Source organism: Lutra lutra, chromosome 12, assembly GCF_902655055.1.
Source record: "Lutra lutra chromosome 12, mLutLut1.2, whole genome shotgun sequence".
NCBI lineage: Eukaryota > Metazoa > Chordata > Mammalia > Carnivora > Mustelidae > Lutra > Lutra lutra.
In genome coordinates, this window is record NC_062289.1 from 24,678,225 (window position 1) to 24,697,094 (window position 18,870).

At 48.1% G+C, this 18,870-nt stretch overlaps 1 protein-coding gene across 2 annotated transcripts in view; it reads left to right on the forward strand.

The window, feature by feature from the left end:
• MYO5B (myosin VB) overlaps positions 1–18,870 on the forward strand; it is a 348,888-nt gene that overhangs the window by 95,794 nt on the left and 234,224 nt on the right. Inside the window, exon 1 of one of the 2 annotated variants that reach the window (XM_047696393.1) lies at positions 16,040–16,120. The exons of the other annotated variant lie outside the window; for it this stretch is intronic. Coding sequence (XP_047552349.1) covers positions 16,070–16,120 — 51 coding nt within the window. The 5' untranslated portion in view covers positions 16,040–16,069. Of the gene's footprint in view, positions 1–16,039; positions 16,121–18,870 lie in introns of those variants that run through there. 2 annotated transcript variants of the gene reach the window in all.

Sequence of the window (18,870 nt, forward strand, 5' to 3'; positions counted from 1 at the left end):
TGTGGCTGCATAATCTTCCACTGCATAGATATACCAAATCTTTATCCATCGCCTTAAGGACACTTGGGCTTGCCATTGCAGTGACCTGTGTGGAACTGAAGTGTTAAGTGAAATAAGTCAGAGAAAGGCAAGTACCATAAGATTTCACTTATATTTGGAACTTAAGATACAAATAAGCAAAGAAAAGAAGAGAGAGACACCAAGAAGCAGACTGTTCACTATAGAGAACTGAGGGGTGGTGTGTGTGTGTGTGAGAGAGAGAGAGAGAGAAATAGGGGATGGGGATCAAGGAGTGCGCTTGTGATGAGCACGGGGTTGTATGGAAGTGTCGAATCACGATATTGTCCACCTGAAATTCATATTATACTGTATGTTAACTAACTGGAATTAAAATAAAAACTTAACGGGATGCCTGCTGGCTCAGTCCATAGAACATACAACTCTTAATCTCAGGGTTGTAAGTTTGAGGCCCATAATGGGTGTAGAGACGACATAAAAATAAAATCTTAGAAACAAAACAAAATAAAAGCCTTATAAAAATTTTTTAAAAACCCAGGACATTTAACTGTCCTGAGAGGCTGAGCACGTTGAGAGCACTGCTTTGGAGTCCCACAGATCTAGAATCAAATCCCAGCTCCGGAAGTCTTCAGTAATGTGTGGTCAGCAGAGGTGCTTTATCTTGCCAGTTAAGTACCCCCACTTGGGTAAAATGAGAGGAAGCACTATTATTCTCTGATACTTGGGTGCATACCAGCTGCTGGGGGTGCCTGGAGCAGATGGTGGGGGCTGGCTCTAGCCCATACAGAGCTCCTAGAAGGAATAGTGAGGGAGACCAGCAAGATAGTCTTTATTCGTGGGGGGGGGCACTGTGGAGTGCTGGGAGGAAAGACTGAAGCAGAGAGGGGAAATTCAGAGTGTAGGAAGCGGGTGATGGTAGTAGTTCAGGCTGTGTGGACAAGTTGACTTCTGGGCAAAGGCTTGAAGCAGGTGAGGGAGCAAGCAGCGTGGCTATCCTTCTGGCAGAAAGACATTTCCGGACAACGGGAGCAAGTGCCCAGGCTTGAGGGGTCAGGGGAGGCCTGGCAGTTGTGAGGAACACAGGAAGGCTGCGGCGGGAGCTGAGCTGAAGGGAGTAGGATGTCCGGGGCTGGTTAGAGGGGGCCAGACTGTGCAGGGCTGTGGAGGCTACCGCAGGGCGTTAGACTTCTTGGACAGGAGCCAGTGGAAAATTGCGAGTAGGACCATGACACTACCTGTTCTAATTTTCCGATGCCTGTAAGAACCTTCCGGGGATTGACTTTGGTGTGTGGAGGGCATGTGACATGCAGCAGGTGCTCTGACACAATTCTCTGCAACATTAGCACTGGTAGGAGGCCAGGACCCATGCTTCTGTCCCCAGAGCACTGACACCTCTGCCCGAATCCCTACCAGTAGAGAGGTGTGGGCGAGGCTGGCCAGCTAGTGATCTGGGGCACATGGTATACAGGACTTTTTAACTCTTAGGGGACAGTTTTCATAATTTATGGCTCTTCCTGTCCCTACTTGGCTGTCCAGCTTAGCATTCATGGTTCTTCTCTCTCTCTCTCTCTCTCCTGTAACAAATTCTACTTCTGTGGAGCAGGTCTGTGGTCTGTCATTTGACTGTGATGGGGCTGTCAAGTGCCCTCCCTTAGGGTATTGGCCTTAGGAACTTTCTCATTGTTCTTACAGCATAGAGAAAGCTGTGGATTGGGAGCCGGAGGGGCGAGCCAGATTTCTAGGGTCTTCCTAGCGCTAGTAATTTGTTAGCCTTGGTGCATGTAGCAAGATTCAGGCTCATCAGCCCAGTGATTTTATTCTTCGTGGAGCCTTGGTCAGAAAGGATAAAATCCTAGCATATGGGACCATTCAAAGTCAGGAACTGTACTGCATGAGAGGACAGTGTTTTACCCCACAGCTCAGCTCTACTAGAGGCAACATGTGTAGCTTCATGTTAGACTTGAATAATTCAGAGCTAATTAGGGGGAAGGTATTCACGATTTCTGTTGACATATTTAGTATCATTAGCAGTACTGATTCAGATTATTAGCAAAGAGCAAGACTATTTTTAGGACCCTAGATGATTGCTATATGCCTACTAAAGCAGTGTGGTGGGTTATTGAAGATTCATGTTAGTAGGAGGCCCATCTGCACAGTTTCTCATTTCTGAGCTTTTTAGAAACATCAAGCTAGTGAAGGCTGCTTAGAGGAGTTGTCAGTTTCTGTCTTTCGTGCACATATTTTCATTACAATCCTAATGAAATCAAGTGGACTCAGTTGATTCAATGTTGTTAAAACATGGGTGAAGTAGCCTTCAATATTTAAAGTAGATCGAAACACTGTATTTACACAATGGACTAGCTCACAACTGCTGAAATGAACAAATTGACCTACGCACAGTGCCATGAACAGATCGCCATTTATGCGGAGGAAAAGTAGCAAGATGCAAAAACAGTGCGAACTTTATGAAGTTATAGACAAAGTTATAGACAAAGTTATAGACAAAGCTCAGCCTGGTCGTTCAGATGTTCCTTATGTAAGTGGTCGAGTGATAAAGAGAAGCTAGGGAGTATTTTGAGAAGACAGGATGGTGGTTTACCTCTGCAGTTGGTTCTACGAACAAAAGCTGGAGAGGGTGGCAATGAGGCCAGTTAAGGAGTCAGCTGGGAGCTCTGTTCTACCAGAATCACCAGGACTAGCTGACATGGGAGGCCTCGGGTGGTGCTTGCCCTTAACTGAGGGGCCCCCCAGGGCTCCATATCAGAGTGGCCTATGTGAGGCCCTGCGCCTTTGTTATTCTAACACAGTGGTTTTTCTTAACCATTTTGGGGGGTTACATATTGCTTCAAAATTGGATGGAACCATTTTTCCTTCAGAAAAATGTGCACTGCAAACACAGTTGCTTGTAATGATCTTACTTACCCTGGCAGCCTCTTATCCGTTCTCCATTGCTATAGTTTTGCCTTTTCAAGAATGTTGTAAGAATGGAATCCTGCAGGGGCACCTGGGTGGCTCAGTCAGCTAAGCATCTACTGCTAAGCATCTGCCTTGGGCTCAGGTCATGGTCCCAGTGTCCTGGGATGGAGCCGGGAAGCCTGCCCAGCAGGGAGTCTGGTTCTCTCTCTGCCTCTTCTCCTGCTGCTGCTTGCTCATGCTCTTGCGCTCCCTTGTTCTCAAATAAAACCTTAAAAAAAAATAAAAAAGGGAATCCAGCAAATTGTTGAGGTGGACTAAGGTGTAGGTTTCCCCACATTTCTTAGATTTGGTGTAACTGGTCCAGAGTGTTCAGGTTAAGGAGATTGTGGTTCATGGTCACACTGTTTTCAGGGAAAATAATTGCTCAAGAGCTGAGACCGCAATGACGTTCTGACTTCCACGTCTGTCTGATCTTTGCAGCTGAGAGTCCCTCTGAATTCTGCCCTCCTGGCTGTCCGCCCCGCTCTGGTCTCTGCCTTGGGACCAGCAGCTCTTTGCTGCTTCTCACTGTGCTTATGCCCAACTGCTAGTGACTGGTCTTTGTCTTCTTGGTTCCAACAGCCTCATCCTGGTCTACATTCTTACCGTGATGGCCTTTTTGTATCCTTACTCTGCAATGAAACAGTTCTCCTAAACGCCAGAAGGGAAGGGAGTCTTTTACTTCTTGCTACCAGATATCCTTGAGGACCCTTTCTTGAGTCATCCTGATGTGGGTCTGATGTGAGTGCTGGTGGTCACAGAGGGCTCCATTTTGTTTCTTCCAGCGGGTCCCAGCCCGCCCACAGGTGGCGCGGCTCTGGCTTTTGTGATTGCTCGCGCTGACTGTGCATTCCGGCAGCGTGCTGGGCCACATGCTGCCAGCTTAAAGGTTAACAAGACTAGATGGCACTTGCAGAGTCCACATCTGTGCACTCTCTGAGTAAGAATTGACCCCAAGGGCCCTGCAGAGGCCTGGCATGCTGATGACATGGCAGCCTGTCACCGTACTGGCTTGGTTTTCAGGCCGCACCTCTTGACACCAAAAAGCGCCATCTCCACTTATAGGTGTAGGATTCACACACGGTGTATCATCTGGGTTGCCTTCTTGCTCTCTCTCTTTTCAAATCCTAGCTGTCCAGAAAAGTGAAGTACCTTCATTCCATTCCTCCTTCCGCAAGTCCCGGGTCCTTAGGTGCCACTTGTTTCCACAATGGGCAACTCCTCAGGCCTGTGCTGCTGTTGTGGAGAGTCAAGATTGGATTCCAGAGATGCAGTCTCTTGGAGGTGCAGCTGCTCATGCTAGTGACTCCAGAGTAACAGCTTCATGTGGGAAAGCCTCTTGGCTCTCCTGCTAGGGTCTGGTGGCTTGCCACTGCCCACCTCTGTTCTCGGTCCCTGTTTGCCTGAGTGTGGCCCTTTGAGGAGTATGCAAGGAACCAGCAGCCTCTATTCAGAAATGTCAAATACTTTTATACCCCTAACATTTTCTCTGGTTGTAAGCTGGTTTCCAGGGAAACCAGGAGTCAAGGTTATTAAGTAATTGCAGAGTGCAAAACAAGTCAAGTGGACTGGAATTGAGAAGAGAGGCAAAGGAGGAACAATAATCTCTCCATTGCTCCTCGCCACCTCAGAAGTTCTAGACTTGCTTGTGATGGTTCCACACACCTGGAGACCTGGGGATGTCTTAGCAGTTGAAGGGTGTCTGTATGTGCCTGCTCACAGATGCACACTCAGTGGATAGGATCCTTGGAATATGTTCATGGGGAGCCAGGTAAAAAGACCAAAATGCTAATGTTATACAAATAAGTTGAGTTCAAAGGATGAGAAGTGTTTGTCTTTTTTAAACTTTGGGAAAGTCTACAGAGATTTATATTGACTTAGCTGTAGCTTACAAGAGCATGGTCAGAAGTTCATTGTTAGTAATATTAATGATATTAGGGAGGAAGTAGTTCCATTGTTAGACACCCCCAAAATATCTTTTGGTGTTGATGCCTACACTACTTGAGCATTGTTCTTAATACCAAGAAAAGCTAAGAACCACCACGAAGATATGAACCACGGAATTATATATATTTTGAAGTGGTGATCTAAATGAAGTCAAAGCATTTTTTTTTTCCCCAAAATGGGTACTTTCAAGGAGATTGACAGTACATTTTGCATAATGTGTAAACCCTGTTCCAGAATGATGCTTCCTGGTTGTTCTACTCATTTGGAACTCCATGCTCTTGATGGCAAATTATTAGGATCAATTAAATCTCAAAAAGATCTGACATAATGTTAGAAAAAGTTGTTAAGGGTTTGACTGGAATCTTTTTTTTTTTTAAGATTTTATTTGACACAGAGAAATCACAAGTAGGCAGACAGGCAGGCAGAGAGGGAGGAGGAAGCAGGCTCCCCATGGAACAGAGAGCCTGACGTGGGGCTCGATCCCAGGACCCTGGGATCATGACCTGAGCCGAAGACAGAGGCTTTAACCCACTGAGCCACCCAGACGCCCCTTACTGGAATCTTTATAAAGAAAAAAGGATTGGGGTTTAGCCCACACTAAGGAATTTGAAAAGGATAAGATTGTGAGATGTTGATGTAACTTCCAGGCAGGGTTGGACTGTGGAGGGTGTTTGGCCATTCCCTGCCTCCGTGGTTTGGGTTGACAGAGTATCCATGCAAACGAGTTAGAAATGGGGGGGACCAAGGTGTTAGTGGCTTAGGGAATGGCTAGACAGCACCCTTTCTCTGTGAAACTTAGCTCCTTTGGGTAAATTGAGGTCATGGCTTTGTTGAAATGCCAAGTTGGCTCTATGCCAAAAAGCGGGCTGGCAAGTCTGGGAACTGGAAGAGGCTGGAAGCCCAGGGTGAGCCTGCAACCCTGAGCCTAGGCAGAGAAAGGAGGGAGGGGTGGGCTGGGACAGGAAGGAAGGGACAAGACAGAGCCTGTTTTGAGTGCATGATCACTACACCTGCTGATAACCTCCAGGCCACTGGATTGGCTGCTGCTGTTCTGGTGGGGGGAAATGAGTTTTGGGGCATATACCAAAAACTACTTCCTTACTCTCTTGAGAGGGCAGAAAAGTCTCTTAGGAGCTGAAACAGAAAATGGGGAGGGGAAGATAGGAATTTGAGAAACTCTGGCTGTCATAGGTTCATGTAATCCTTTTGCCCTGGTGGTTTGGGGAGCTGAGTAGATATTAATGCACATGCAGAACAGCTGGGGACATTTTTATTTGGAGATCCTCCTACATCGGGATGGGAGATTCTGCATTTCAGACCAGCCCCTTGGGGCCACTGCTGTTCCTAGTCTTTGGACGCTACTTGGAAGAGTTGGGTTCAGATCCTTCCTGCTGGCCATGCTGGACTGGGCTGGAGCTGCTTCTGCCCTGGATCAGGGGTGTTTGCTAATTGCAGACTCTTCCTCTGCCTTACTGTTCCTGATTTGCTGCCACCCTGCTTCTCCAGCTTCTCGGTGGGTCTGTGCAATGCTGGGCTATTGGGGAAGGTTGTTACCTGGCTTCTCTCTAGCTGGGCTGCAGTCCTGCTCTGAGTTATCTCCTTTCCCCAGGGTTAATACTCAGGGTTTTTTTTTTTTTTAAACCTTATTATATGGCAATGAAGATTGCCTTAGGACTTCAGGTGAAGATTACAGGGTACAGAGATGATAGATAAGGACCCAAGGGTACCTGAGTACTGCCTCACTAAGTACCTGTCTTTCCTCAGGCCTTCTTAAGAAACAGTTGCCACATAGTCAACAAAGTTCCACTACATCTATGGGCCCAAGGGCATTGGCTTCCAAAGCGGAGTTCTGGGTTTGGAGAAATCATTTCATGGGGCCTCAATTGGCCCCAGCTTCCCCCAGGCCACATCCATATTGAGGGGTCTTCCTGTGCTCTGGCTTGTCCACAGACAGCGAGGAGAACAGGAAGGGCCTGGCACTGAGGAGCCTCTAGCTTGGGTTCACTTTACTGATTCCTAGGCCTGGAAGACAAGGTGGAGAGCAGGGAAGAGCACTGTGTGTGAGCTGTGGACCCCAGTGGCCATGCCCTCCCTGGTCATAGTCAGTATCCTGGAGTCTAACCAGTCAGTGTCCCATGCTTTGGGGGAAGAATAAGGCATGAACTGGAGGGTAATTGGTACCCTTCATAGCATGCCGGCCATTTTAGAGATAGCTCTGTTGCACGGGGATCTGGGGTTTTGTTGGTAGTGGGCCTGTTGCTACAGAAGTAGATACTTCCTAGAAGCTCAGCAAAACTGGGATTCCTAGGCCTGAAAGGGTGTACTCTCCCGACCTCGCTTGAGCAACAGAACCAGGGTGAGGTATCACGCTGAGTGTCTTTAGTGTGACAACTCAGGAGAAAAAAAAGATCCTGATTTAGCAGAAGCAGATGTTACGGAAAATACTTCACTTTAACCATGACAAAGTGAAACTGTGAATTAGTCATTTAAGAATTTACTCTAGTGAACATCCAAACAGATGTGTGAAGATAGAAAATCAGCTCTCTGCTGTCATTGGACCACCCCTGCATGTGGTGTTTTTACTCTTCTAGCAGCTCCCAGACGGCTATGAGGAAACACCTGGGCTGTGAATCGTGGCTCTGAGCTTGGAAGATGTCAAACAGGTTGTGGGAGGTAAATCTCTGTAGGTGGTTTTAGGACACTCATGTGGACTAGGGAGGCTTGGCTCTGTGTCCAGTGTTTTCAGGGAGCATATAAGCTCATGGCGGGCACATACGGTTGTTGAGTACTGTTCTGCGTTAGTCCTTTTAGTAGAGGGTAGGATACCATGTCTAATGTTGGGTGTCTCTTAGTATCCGTGAAGCCAACTGGATTTGCAGGGAGAAGTAACTGGAGATACCTTGTGTTCCTCAGCTTCCCCTCTGTGAAGGCACTTGGGGACAGTTGCTGAAAGGATGTACAGCTCCATCCCTACCACTTGTGTGAGCCACTCACAGCTCAACCAAAAATGTCTTGACCTCACTCACCGTCTCCTGGTCAAGATCCTCTCTGGCTGAGAACCTCTCACTTCTCAAGTGGTTGCTGTGTTCCGGGTGTGAGCACCTGGTGGCGAGCGTCCCAAGAGCTGGCTACGTTTCACATTGCTGAGAGGCATGGCAGGAAGCTCTGCAGTCAGACCAGGCCTTGGGGAGTGGAAGGAAGTGGGGCACCGTGTCTGACTTGTGTTCTCTCAGGACTCTCCTGTGTGTGCCACTGTTGCTGGACAAAGTGTCCCGAAACAGAGTCTTCACATGTCCCTGACCTGCTCTGGAACCACTAACGCCATCCTGTATTGAGAAGCCTCCAAATTCTCTGTCCAAACCCATTTTTCATGATTGCTTGACATGCATTTTTGGCTTGAGGTGGGGTCCCCCCCCCTTTTATTTGAGTTTTTATTCGGAGTAGTAGGTACAAAAGATGGACAGAAGTGGGTCTTGAGTTGGAAATGCGTGGCTTCACACCTTATTAAGGAACTCCGGACTGAGACGTGCTGGGATTGTGGATTGTCTCTGCTGGTTTCAGAGAAGATGGGTTAAATGTACATGAAATGGGGACCTTGTACTAAAGCCAGAGAGCAGTAGGCAAGGGTCAATCTGCTCTTCACACCATGCTGGGGTTGCTCCTACAGAGGCCGCTGCTCTCTCTCCTTCAGGGGAGGGTCAAGATGGGCAATATGGACGAAGAGCTGGGTGCTGGGAGAGGGAACAGATGTCCTTGGTACTTTGGGGCCTTGCTTGAATGGCAGGAGTTGGTCTGGAAGTCCAAGGTGCAGGGTCTGACCTGCCCTCCTCCATGAGCCACCCCTCCATGGTCTTCTGTTCGTACCTCTGTTACCTGTGGCCCAAGAGCAGGCAGTTGTCACTCCCTGCTTGGGTCCTCTGGGAGCGCTTACTGCGTAGTCATTGACATTAGTTCTTTCCTGTTTCTAAGCCTTTTGCTGCCTGTTCCTTTAGTTCCAAGTTCTGCCACCTCCGGCAGCCTTTGCCACACTCCCGTACTATCACACTTCCAGTCTTTGCCACGCAGTTGAATAGTCCCATGTTTCTGAAGCTAAGTTGTGGTTTACGGGCTGCTTGGAGTGAGGCTCGTGTCTCTCTCGTCTTTGTGTTCATGACGACTAGTTTGGTACTTGGTGGTTGAATCACCTACTGATTTTGACTGGGACATCTGACATCAATGTTCTGCTTTGATTGGAATCCAGAGAACATGGCGCCTGGGTTTGCAGCCTGTAACTCTGAAGCAGTAATTCCCAGTGGGCACCTTGGTCCTGAAACTGTTCGAGCAGAGCACCTATGAGCTACTATGCTTCTTGAAGTCCATTTCTCTCCATGAATCTGAGTATTAACTCAAAGGATAGTCCTAAGTAAACAGATTGTCTTGCTTGATGGAGAACATTAGATACAAGCAAACTACACTGTGGGGGAGTGTGAAATATCTTCACTGCAGCGAGTCATTGACTCTGATCTTGAGAGGTGGTCTCTTGCTTGGACTTGTTGGAAGCTGGTCAGTCTTGTCTTTTCCTGGCTCACACTACTAACCTCTTTGGCAAAAATAGTATGGAGTTTCCCCTTTGTTTAAGATTGCATATCTATTTCTTGGCTCATGATGTCCCTTTGCCATCCCAAGTCCTGCTATCGCTATCTCCTTTCCTTTTGCTGTCACTGTGCCCTCTCTGTGCCTCTTGAATGTTGGTTTCCCCAGGGTCTGTGGTGTGTTGTCCTGGCTTCTTTGTTGGCACCTGGTCCTCTGACAGCTGTACCTGCTTCATGAGCTGTTATGGCTTTGCCTCTAGGCCTTGAGAAGGCTTGGGACCTGTGTTAGATGTTGCTTCTCCTCCTCTGATACCTGGCTTGTGTCATTTGATGATACATTATGGGGAACCTGTTCCATCTACACAGCCATCGTGCTCATTGCCTGAGAAGTAAGCCCCGCATTCTGCTACTGTACAGTGATGGAATTGTTCACACACAGACCAGAACTTACATGTCTAGATACGTTTTATTGTTGCATGAAGTAACTTTAGGAATATTCTCACCATACTGCTATTGCTCAAGTTTTGGAAATTCTCTTTGGATTGTGTTCCAACCATTTTATAAGCTGCACATGGACTGGACAGGTTTCTGCTGTATCACTCAGTCTTTATTGAATGCTTTGGTTGGGCTAGGTAGTGTCCTAGCTCTGGGAATCCAAAGAGTGGTTAGGGTTACTTTCCTCGGGCCTTCAGTTGGGTTGAGACAAGTGTATTAATAGCTCTGGGTCCAGCCAGATGCGTTGGCATGCCCCGAGATAGCCAGGATGGGTTTGCAAGGTTCATCTGTGGGGAATGGGTGTGGGAGGAAAGTCAGAAGGCTTAAGAAGGATGGGGAGGATTTCAAGAGGATGAGATGGGGGAGGGATAGGAACATTCCAGGAAGAGGGAACCATATCAGCAGCAGGATTTTGAAATTTACTTGACTTGTCCAGGAAATCGAGTAATTTGATTTGACTCACTTAACTACATGGGGCAGTGACAGTGCCTGGTCACACTGGCCCCGTGGGTGGGTGCCAGGTGAGGCCACAGGGTCTGCTGGCTCCGTGGGGCTTCCCAGAGGAGCAGAGAGCAGACGGTGTCTGGCTGTAGTTGGTATATCACGGCATGCCGAGGAACTAGTATAGAGTGCAGTGCTGGGCCCCGACAGGAACAGGAAGGCAAGGCAAGGGAAGGGGATTGGAGTTTTTGTCTTTGTTTCCGTTTTTCTTTCTGAAGGCTATTCAGTGTGCCCAGGCCAGTGGCAAAGGACTTAAAGGTCAGGCTGAGAGACCGAGAAGAAACCATGGCCAGTGGAGAGTCTGAGTCCAGAAGGCCTTGAACAACAGCCTAGGATGTTTGGTCTCAAAGGGCCTCTGGGAGCACTGATCCTTCCTGAACCTTGGCAACACCAGATGGGTGTTTGAAGAAGGTGGATCTACTAGCTGCTGGTAGGACTGGTTAGAGAGAGACTGGGCCAGTCACCAACCTATATTGAAAGGAACAGAGCAAATGTTTGGACCAAGAAGATTCCCATGAGGAAGGGGAGAGTTGGTGGGGGAGGCAGGTGGGAAAGGATTTGGTGATGGCTTTGATGCTGGGTGACCACAGGTCCTTTTTGGTCCCAGAAATGCCTACTTTATGCATATTGACTTGGTATAGGTGAGTCATGGAAAGCTGCCTTTCTGTAGGTCAGAAATGGCCAAGTGGGGGCTATTTCATATGGTTCAACCTAATGCTTCCCTTCATTCTCAGATGTTTGGACAGAACATGACTTGGTCATCTAGTTTTTGAGTATGGAGGCATAGGAAAGTCCTTTCCAAGGTTCTGAGCCTGGGTGACCAGGAGAGTGGATGGGTACTAGGAGTATTAAGGATTCAGAGGTGGATGGGACCTACCTTGGGACCTACTCACACCTCCACTTGACTCCATTGTCACTAAAGAGAAAACATTTTTACCCCTGAGGGATATACTCAAGAATAATGCCTCTGAAGGTTTTTGTAGGAGCCACAGCAGCCATCATTTGGGCTCTTGGAAGACTGCTTTGAATGGCAAGACTCACTTCGGGGCATGTGAGTTCTGGTGGCTCTGTTGATGTGAGGCCCTCTGTACCGTGGAACATTCCTCGGAGGTGGTTAGAGCAAGTAGCTCGTCAGCCAAGGCCACGGGGTTCATTCTTTTAACTTGGTCTCTTAGATGATCATAGATCCTTTTGGAAAAAGTCAGCCGGCCTCACAGATGGTTGCCTTAGTAGCAGAGGAGGCTAGACATGGGCGTGTCTGTGGCTCAGTGAGGACGCCTGTCCTCACTCACGGAGCCCTGTCTGTACGCCTGCCTGATTCATTCTGTATCCAGTGGAGAAGCAGAAATGCCACTGGAATAAAGCTGTTTTTAGTCTTTTTTAATAAAGATTTTATTTATTTGACAGACAGTGAGAAAGAACAGAAGCAGGGGGGAGTGGGAGAGGGAGAAACAGGCCCACCACCGAGCAGGGAGCTGGACACAGGGCTCAATTGCAGGACCCTGGGACCACAACCTGAGCTGAAGGCAGACACCCAATGACTGAGCCACCCAGGCACCCCAAGCTGCTTTTAGTCTTGATACTAAAAAGGTCTTGCTTCAGTCCCCTGACTTCATGGGTTAAATGTAGGCCACGGTGTGCTGAAGAGGGAAATATTCAAGTAATTCTTCTCACTTCTGTTTCATGGGCCGAATCGTTGGCTGTGCCAAGGCATCAGTCCTCCGAGGATAAATGGCTTTGACAGGCAGACTATGGCAGCAGAAGTTAGTTTAGTGGGAGTACATTTTTATTTTTATTCTTGAAATGGGTGTGCTGAAGAGGGTCCCGCTGTGGGAGAGGCTGTGCAGGAAATGTTTAAAACCTGCAGGTGTCTGTTGCTGGGCAGGTTCAGAGGAAGCGAGCCCTGGCTTCAGTTTTTGTTGGTCTAATAGTTAAGTAACCGTCAATACTAACAGTACTGCATCAAGCGGCATCATGTGTTCCGTACCAGGTGCGTGGGTGAAGAAGTCTAAGGACACTGGAGTGCTCGGTCTGTGTTAAATAGTTGATAAAATCAACAATGACCCGTTGGTAGTTTTTTTCTTTTTTTGCACAAAGTATTGTCATGGCGCAAGAGCATATGGTGGGGGGTCATCTCTGCAAGTCTCCCCTGGATGGCTTATTCCTTCCCTTCAGGATGAACCACCATTTTCCAGCTGTTCCTTTATGGAATCTTTAATATTTTGATTGAATTCCTTCCAAGAGAGTTCAGGAGTATGATAGAAAACAGGAAAGATGCAGAAAACCAAATGAGTATCCTCATTAACCTTACCCTCCTTTTCAACACTTCTCCTCCCCTCTAATCCCACCTGCTCAGAGAGAAATTCAAGTTTTGGTATACACTTCCCAGACCAGCCCTTTGCATACACAGACCATGTCTCCATAGGTGTCTTTTTTAAAAACAAGGATCATACTCCATATGTTTTTAACTTACATCTTCCATTTAATATACCTCGATTATCTTTTCAAATCACATGTACTTCTCTACTATTCAGGACTATGAGACTCACAGGGATGACTGCACGATGCTCTTAAGCCCCAACCCCGTGCCCCACTGTTGATAGAAACTTAGGTCAGTTCTCCAATTTTACAACAACAGACCATGCTGCGGGCCACACCCCTGCGGACTCCATCCCGTACACGTGCTGCCTGCTGTCCGGGTGTCCTTCTCTTACGGTTCCGTCAGCCAGGGGTGTGTTCCTATTTCCTCACCTCTTGGTATCATCAGCTCTTAAATATTTTTGGCCAAATGCATAGGTTGAAAAAATGGTATCTTTAATGGTTATTTCTTTTCTTTCTTTCTTTTTTTTTTTTTAAGATTTTATTTATTTGGTAGAGACACAGCGAGAGAGAACATGGGCAGGGGGAGTGGGAGAAGGAGAAGTAGGCTCCCTACTGAGCAGGGAGTCTGATGAGGGGCTCCATTCCAGGACCCTGGGATCATGACCTGAGCCAAAGGCAGACGCTCAATGACTGAGCCACCCAGGTGCCCCTTTAATGGTCATTTCTTGAATCATGGTGGAGGTGGGGTATCTTTTCGTATGTTGACTGACTCTTTGTAGTTCCTGGGGTCGTCTCTTTCTAGGTTGCTCATAATTTGTACCTGATTGAAGGAGCTTTTCACAAAAATAATGGATAGTAAACCTTTGTCAGTTGGTGAATGTTTCTTCTGCCATTTGATCTTAAAACTGTTTGTGGAGACTCTTTCAAAAAGTGTTGTCGGGGTGCCTGGGTGGCTCAGTGGGTTGAATGTCCATCCATCTCTTGGTTTTGGGTCAGGTACTAATCTCAGGGGCGTGGGATGGAGCCCCATGCCAGGCTGTGCACTCACTGGGGAGTCTGCCTGTGATTGTCTCTCTCCTCTCCCTCTGCCCCTCCCCACCACTCTGCTCACATGCACGGTCTCTCTAAAATAAATTTTTAAAAAGTAATGAATGCTGTCAAATATGTCAGTCTTTTTCCTTTATGGATTCTGAATTTGATGTCATGCATAGGCTTTCAAATTCTTGAAAGTAAAGTATTTTTGGAGCCTAACAGTCCTGACATTTATTCAGTGATTCAGTAAGTCAAGTAATATTAGAGTGTCTAGTTAATGTGTTCTGTTCCTACTGACTCCAGTATCATTTGCCACCCCCTTAATTTCAGTTTGAGCTCTAGCATGTCACTGGCATTCATTCACAGTGGTGGCTTTTTACAAAATTGAATATTGCCCTGTTCGAAAGCTCAGACTTAGGGTCCAGCTAAATAAGCATTTGACTAACTCCTTCCAGGAACTCCACAGTTTCTATGGCACCTTATAACCCTTCTAGAGCTCTTTGAGCAGACTGGGTGCTTTTTTGTTAACTCTGGGCCCAAACCATGGGCTTCAAATGCACCTGCTCTACTCAGGTTAGAACAATGACCAGAAGCAGGAGCTCAGCTCTCTAATCTCCCTTCCCCATTACACTGTGTGAATCTGGGCATGTCACTGAAGTTCTTTGTGTCTTCTCTGCTCATTTCTCAGATGGAAGGCCCAGTGATGCCTTCTTCTGCCTCGCCCATCACTGTGACTTGGCTTCATGCTTCTTCAGGGTCTCAGCTCAGGGTGTGTCCGCCCTTCTGGGCTCCTTGCCTACCACTTCCTCTGCTCATCTTTTCCCATCTTTTGAGCCTCTTATTTGAAATCCCTTCAAGGCAGGCGGTTGGTTATTCATTCGGATTCTTCTGTTTCTGCAGGTCCTAAGATATGTCTGCCTCATTTCCTGGACTCTGTCTCTGCAGCTGAAATTAGAAACCTGCAGAAGCATCACAGATGCTGGAGCCTCATGAAGTCACGGGCTCGAAATAGTCCCAGGCTCCTGGCGGCGGGCTCCGCTGTACTTCTGCGCGCGCCCGCGGCGGGCAGCCCTGACTGGGTCTCTTGTTTGAGGATGGCTCGAGTGCATCCTCCCCTTGGCCAGACTTTGCTTTTCCTTGTCTAATTTCCTCCCTTTTTCCCTTTTAGTGTGTTTGAAGTTTTGGGAGCTTTTTAGTACAAACCTGTATGTAAATGGAGTTTGAATGGGGAGAGGCTGCGAGCAGACACCGAACACCAGTCTGGGGGCTCCCGAGCCCTGCAGCACGGGGTGCGGCAGTGAGCCAGGTGGCTCTGGGCCTGTGGCTAATTTGACAAACAAATGGCGGCCTGTCGACCCCGAGGGCCTCCTGCACCAGGAAAGCCACAGCCTGTACCCCTAGAAAGGCGACAGAAGAATAGCTAGATTAGCTGAAGTTTGGGGCTACCAGTCGCCTTCTGTTGCAGAGGCATCCCTTAATCTGAGTATACCTACTTTGCGGGATGGTCGTGGGAATTAAGGGATGAGATGAGTGTATGTTGAATACTGTGAAAGTGCCATCTGTAAATGGTAGTGATAGCTTTTCATATTTGTGGGTATTGAACTTGAGAATAAAAGGGCAGGTATGGGAATAAGTTGAACGTGTATGTTTGTAAATGCCCTAGGGGACTGATCCGATGGAGTGCTACAGAACCGTGACCTGGTGTAGCGGGGGAGATGCACCATACGTTCGTCAAATGCTCCCTGGTGAATCGGAGCTGCCACGAGGGGCACTGCCAGATAGCAACTTACCTGCAAACCTCCAGTTTTGAGTGGTACTAGAGGACTCAGGCCAGTTGCCTTTGGCCAGGGACGAGTGGCTGCAGTGCTTCCATCGGCAGACGTGGGGCTGGTGCCCTTCCATGTCTTCAGGCAGGGCCCCCTCTTAGGACCATTCCCTGATGCAGGTAGCACAAGAGTCCCCAGGCACATACCTGCTGCGGGCTGATCGGACACGCCCTTCTCTGCAGAAGCAGGCTTACTCTGTTCGGGGTATGTAGGTTGTGTGGGCTGTCCTGGGAACCTATTTCTTCTAGGATGGTTTCTATGGCAAAAGTGAATTCCGAGTTCCGCATTTAGAACTTGGAACCAGCTTGTTTGCATGTTGATAAAGAAAACCTCGCTTAACGCTGTAGAAGGATGTGGGACTGTGTTGTAGGGGAAGTGGTGAGACAATGTGGTTCTTTCTGAATGGATCCAAGAGGTAGTAACTCCCCGGTGTTGCATTGTAACTCATGCCAGGTCAGTTGTAGGAAGACTTCAGTACATAAAATGCTAGGAGGCTTCTCTGCTTTGATTGAAAAAAAAAAAAAAACATTTTGAAATCTTGGTTTAAAAAAAACAAAGATTTTTAAAAAGGGAGCAGGAGTACAGCAGAAAACCCCCCTATTGTGGGGTCATGGTGATTGCCCAGTTCATTGTAAATGCGGCTTGTAGAGCATATGGAGGTTGCTTGTTGAGTTCTAGATGGATATAGAAGCAAACCCGATGAGGGATGTTAGTCAACATCCTATAGATAGTGTTTCCTGGAATCCCTCTGTTTCTCTCCATTTGGGCTGCTATAACAGAATCCCACTAATTGAGTGGCTTGTAAACTCCAAATTCTGGAGGCTGGGGAGTCCAAGAGTCTGCTAAGGCCCAGACCAGACAGTCTTCTCACTGCATTCTCGTGTAGCAGGAGGGGGATAATTCTGGTCTTTTTAGCCCTGCGTAAGGGCTTCACTTGGGACCTGATGAACTTCCAAAGGTCCCACCTCCAAACACCGTCCCACTGGGGATTAAGTTTCAACATAATTTTGGGGGGACAATAAGTTTTCCTCAGAAAGTGTTGGTTGGTTTTTCGTATTTCGAACCCCTAAAGAAGAGTTCCTACAATGTGAGCTTCAGATCTTGAGCAAATGATACTTAGAAAGCTGACTTGCCTCTGGAAGGCCTGGTAACTGGCCAGGAATAATGGACATGATAAAGACTTTTTGCCCCAATTGCTATTACCGAGGCAAGAGAAGTCAATCTGCCACGGTCTGTCAGTGAGCATTTGGGAGAAACCACAGAGGTATAGTACACCACCCTTCCCAAGAAGTTTATTCTGGAGATGGGTGGATGAGATGGGTGTGCAGAAGTGACCAGCAAAGACAGTCTGAAATAAGTCGCTTTGCCACCGGTCCTCTTTGGGAGCTGGGGGATGGAAATTATACCCACGAATGCATACATTTTAAATGACCGTGTGCTCAAATGTATAATCCAGGTAATTAGGGAAACTGAACAATTCTGAAGCATAGGCTTGAGTTTGAAAGAGGGCAGGATGAGGGGTTGTGCAAGAGGATGTGTCAAAATGTATCTTTTTAAAAGGAATTTCATTGCTGTCTCTTCTATTCCTCATGAGCTAACCTGGAGTTAGAGAACAACACCATTTTTTGTTGTTGTTGTTAGAAAGATGTTCAAGCTGCCTGAAATCCTTTGCCTCTGGTTTCCCCGCCATTGCCACCTCTGTTTAAGCTGTCTGGGGTGGTGACAAAAGGAATGCACGTCGTGTGTGTGTCTGGTAGCTCTTTGCACAGACACCTGCCACGTGAAGCTTCTGGAGGCTCCGTTCTGCTCGCCCCTTTATCTGGCTCAGATGCTCGGGAGTTGTGTAGGGTGTGAAGTCCTCTGTTCTCGGCATGGCACCCAGCGTCCTCCCCGGTCCGCTAGGATTCGGACTGAGGCCTACTGTCCTTTGTACGCCGAACCGACAGCGGCCTTCAGGCGGGCCTGTCCGCCCCAGCCTGGCTGCTGTGTGTCCTAGGTGAGCCTCCCTTCCCGGGATGCCTGTTTCCTGTCCTTGCAGGCCCTTCAAAGCTTGCCTCCAGTGTTACTCCTTCATCAGAGCTGCTCTGTCTCTCCAGCTGGTGGAATCGCTGCCCCGTCTGAGTCAGTGGCGCTGTCCCCTGCATTCCTGGGGCCCTTGGTACTTTCTCCTTGGTGGGTTTATGTGGAAGTTCTCTCTCCTCCCCACTGGAAAGCGGGTGCTTGGTTTTCGTGCACCTAACATCGCATCTGTTTTTCTCACAAAAGGCCTTCCTTGCTGCAAAAGGCACCTGCTCGGGAGGAGCTGGCCACCAGGGCTGGGTACTCTGTGCTTCATTACCCAGCCCTTCCGCCTGCCCTAGGAAACACCTGCCTCTTTGTGGCTGGTCTGGTCTCACGTGCTCACGTGATGGTTTTCGCTGAGGTCTGCACAGCTGATGGACACATGCGGACGAGCATGATATAATTCTATTACCCTTTGGCTTTACAACCACCTGTTCGATGCAAGGTCATTTTCCCAGAGCAGCTGGGGGTATGAACAGGCATCTGCTGGCAAACCTCAGAATCCTACCCGGCTGTAGACTTGGGAAGGCACCCTTAGGATGCTGGGAGAAGGCTGAAATCCCGGCCGTGTCCCTGGCCACATGCAGTTAAGGTGTTAGGCAATGACCTGTGCTTACGTTCACAGCCGTCACACACACTACTCCTGCCACGGTTGTGGGTCTTTTGCAGGACTTGCTGGAGAGGACCATCATTCCCGGCTGGTCTGATCTGGGGGTGTTGTAGAGTGACCTTCTATTCTGGTTCTCTGTTGTTGTATACCGGTGGCTCCATTTAGTGGCATAAAACGACGTTTAGGTTTCGTGTTGCTGTGGACTGACTCGTCACATGCTATGTTGGTCTGCTTCTCTGTGCTTGTGGCTTTGGCCTCCATCCATCAGCGTGAGACCTCAGCCTCCTTTCATAAGCCTTGTTCCTTCCTGAGCTCTACACCTAAAGCTCTACACCTACATGGCTGCTGGCGTGGTCAGCATGATTCCTCCAACACTGGCATTTCCACAAGGGAGCTTGCTCTATTTGGCCCACAGGCAAGTATTACAGAATTTCTTTTCTTAGGTCTTCAGTACCTGCACTGTGTGTGGCATACATGGTAGGTTTTGAGTAATGTTGGGACACGGTCAAGGCTCAGCCGTCGGAGAGCTGGA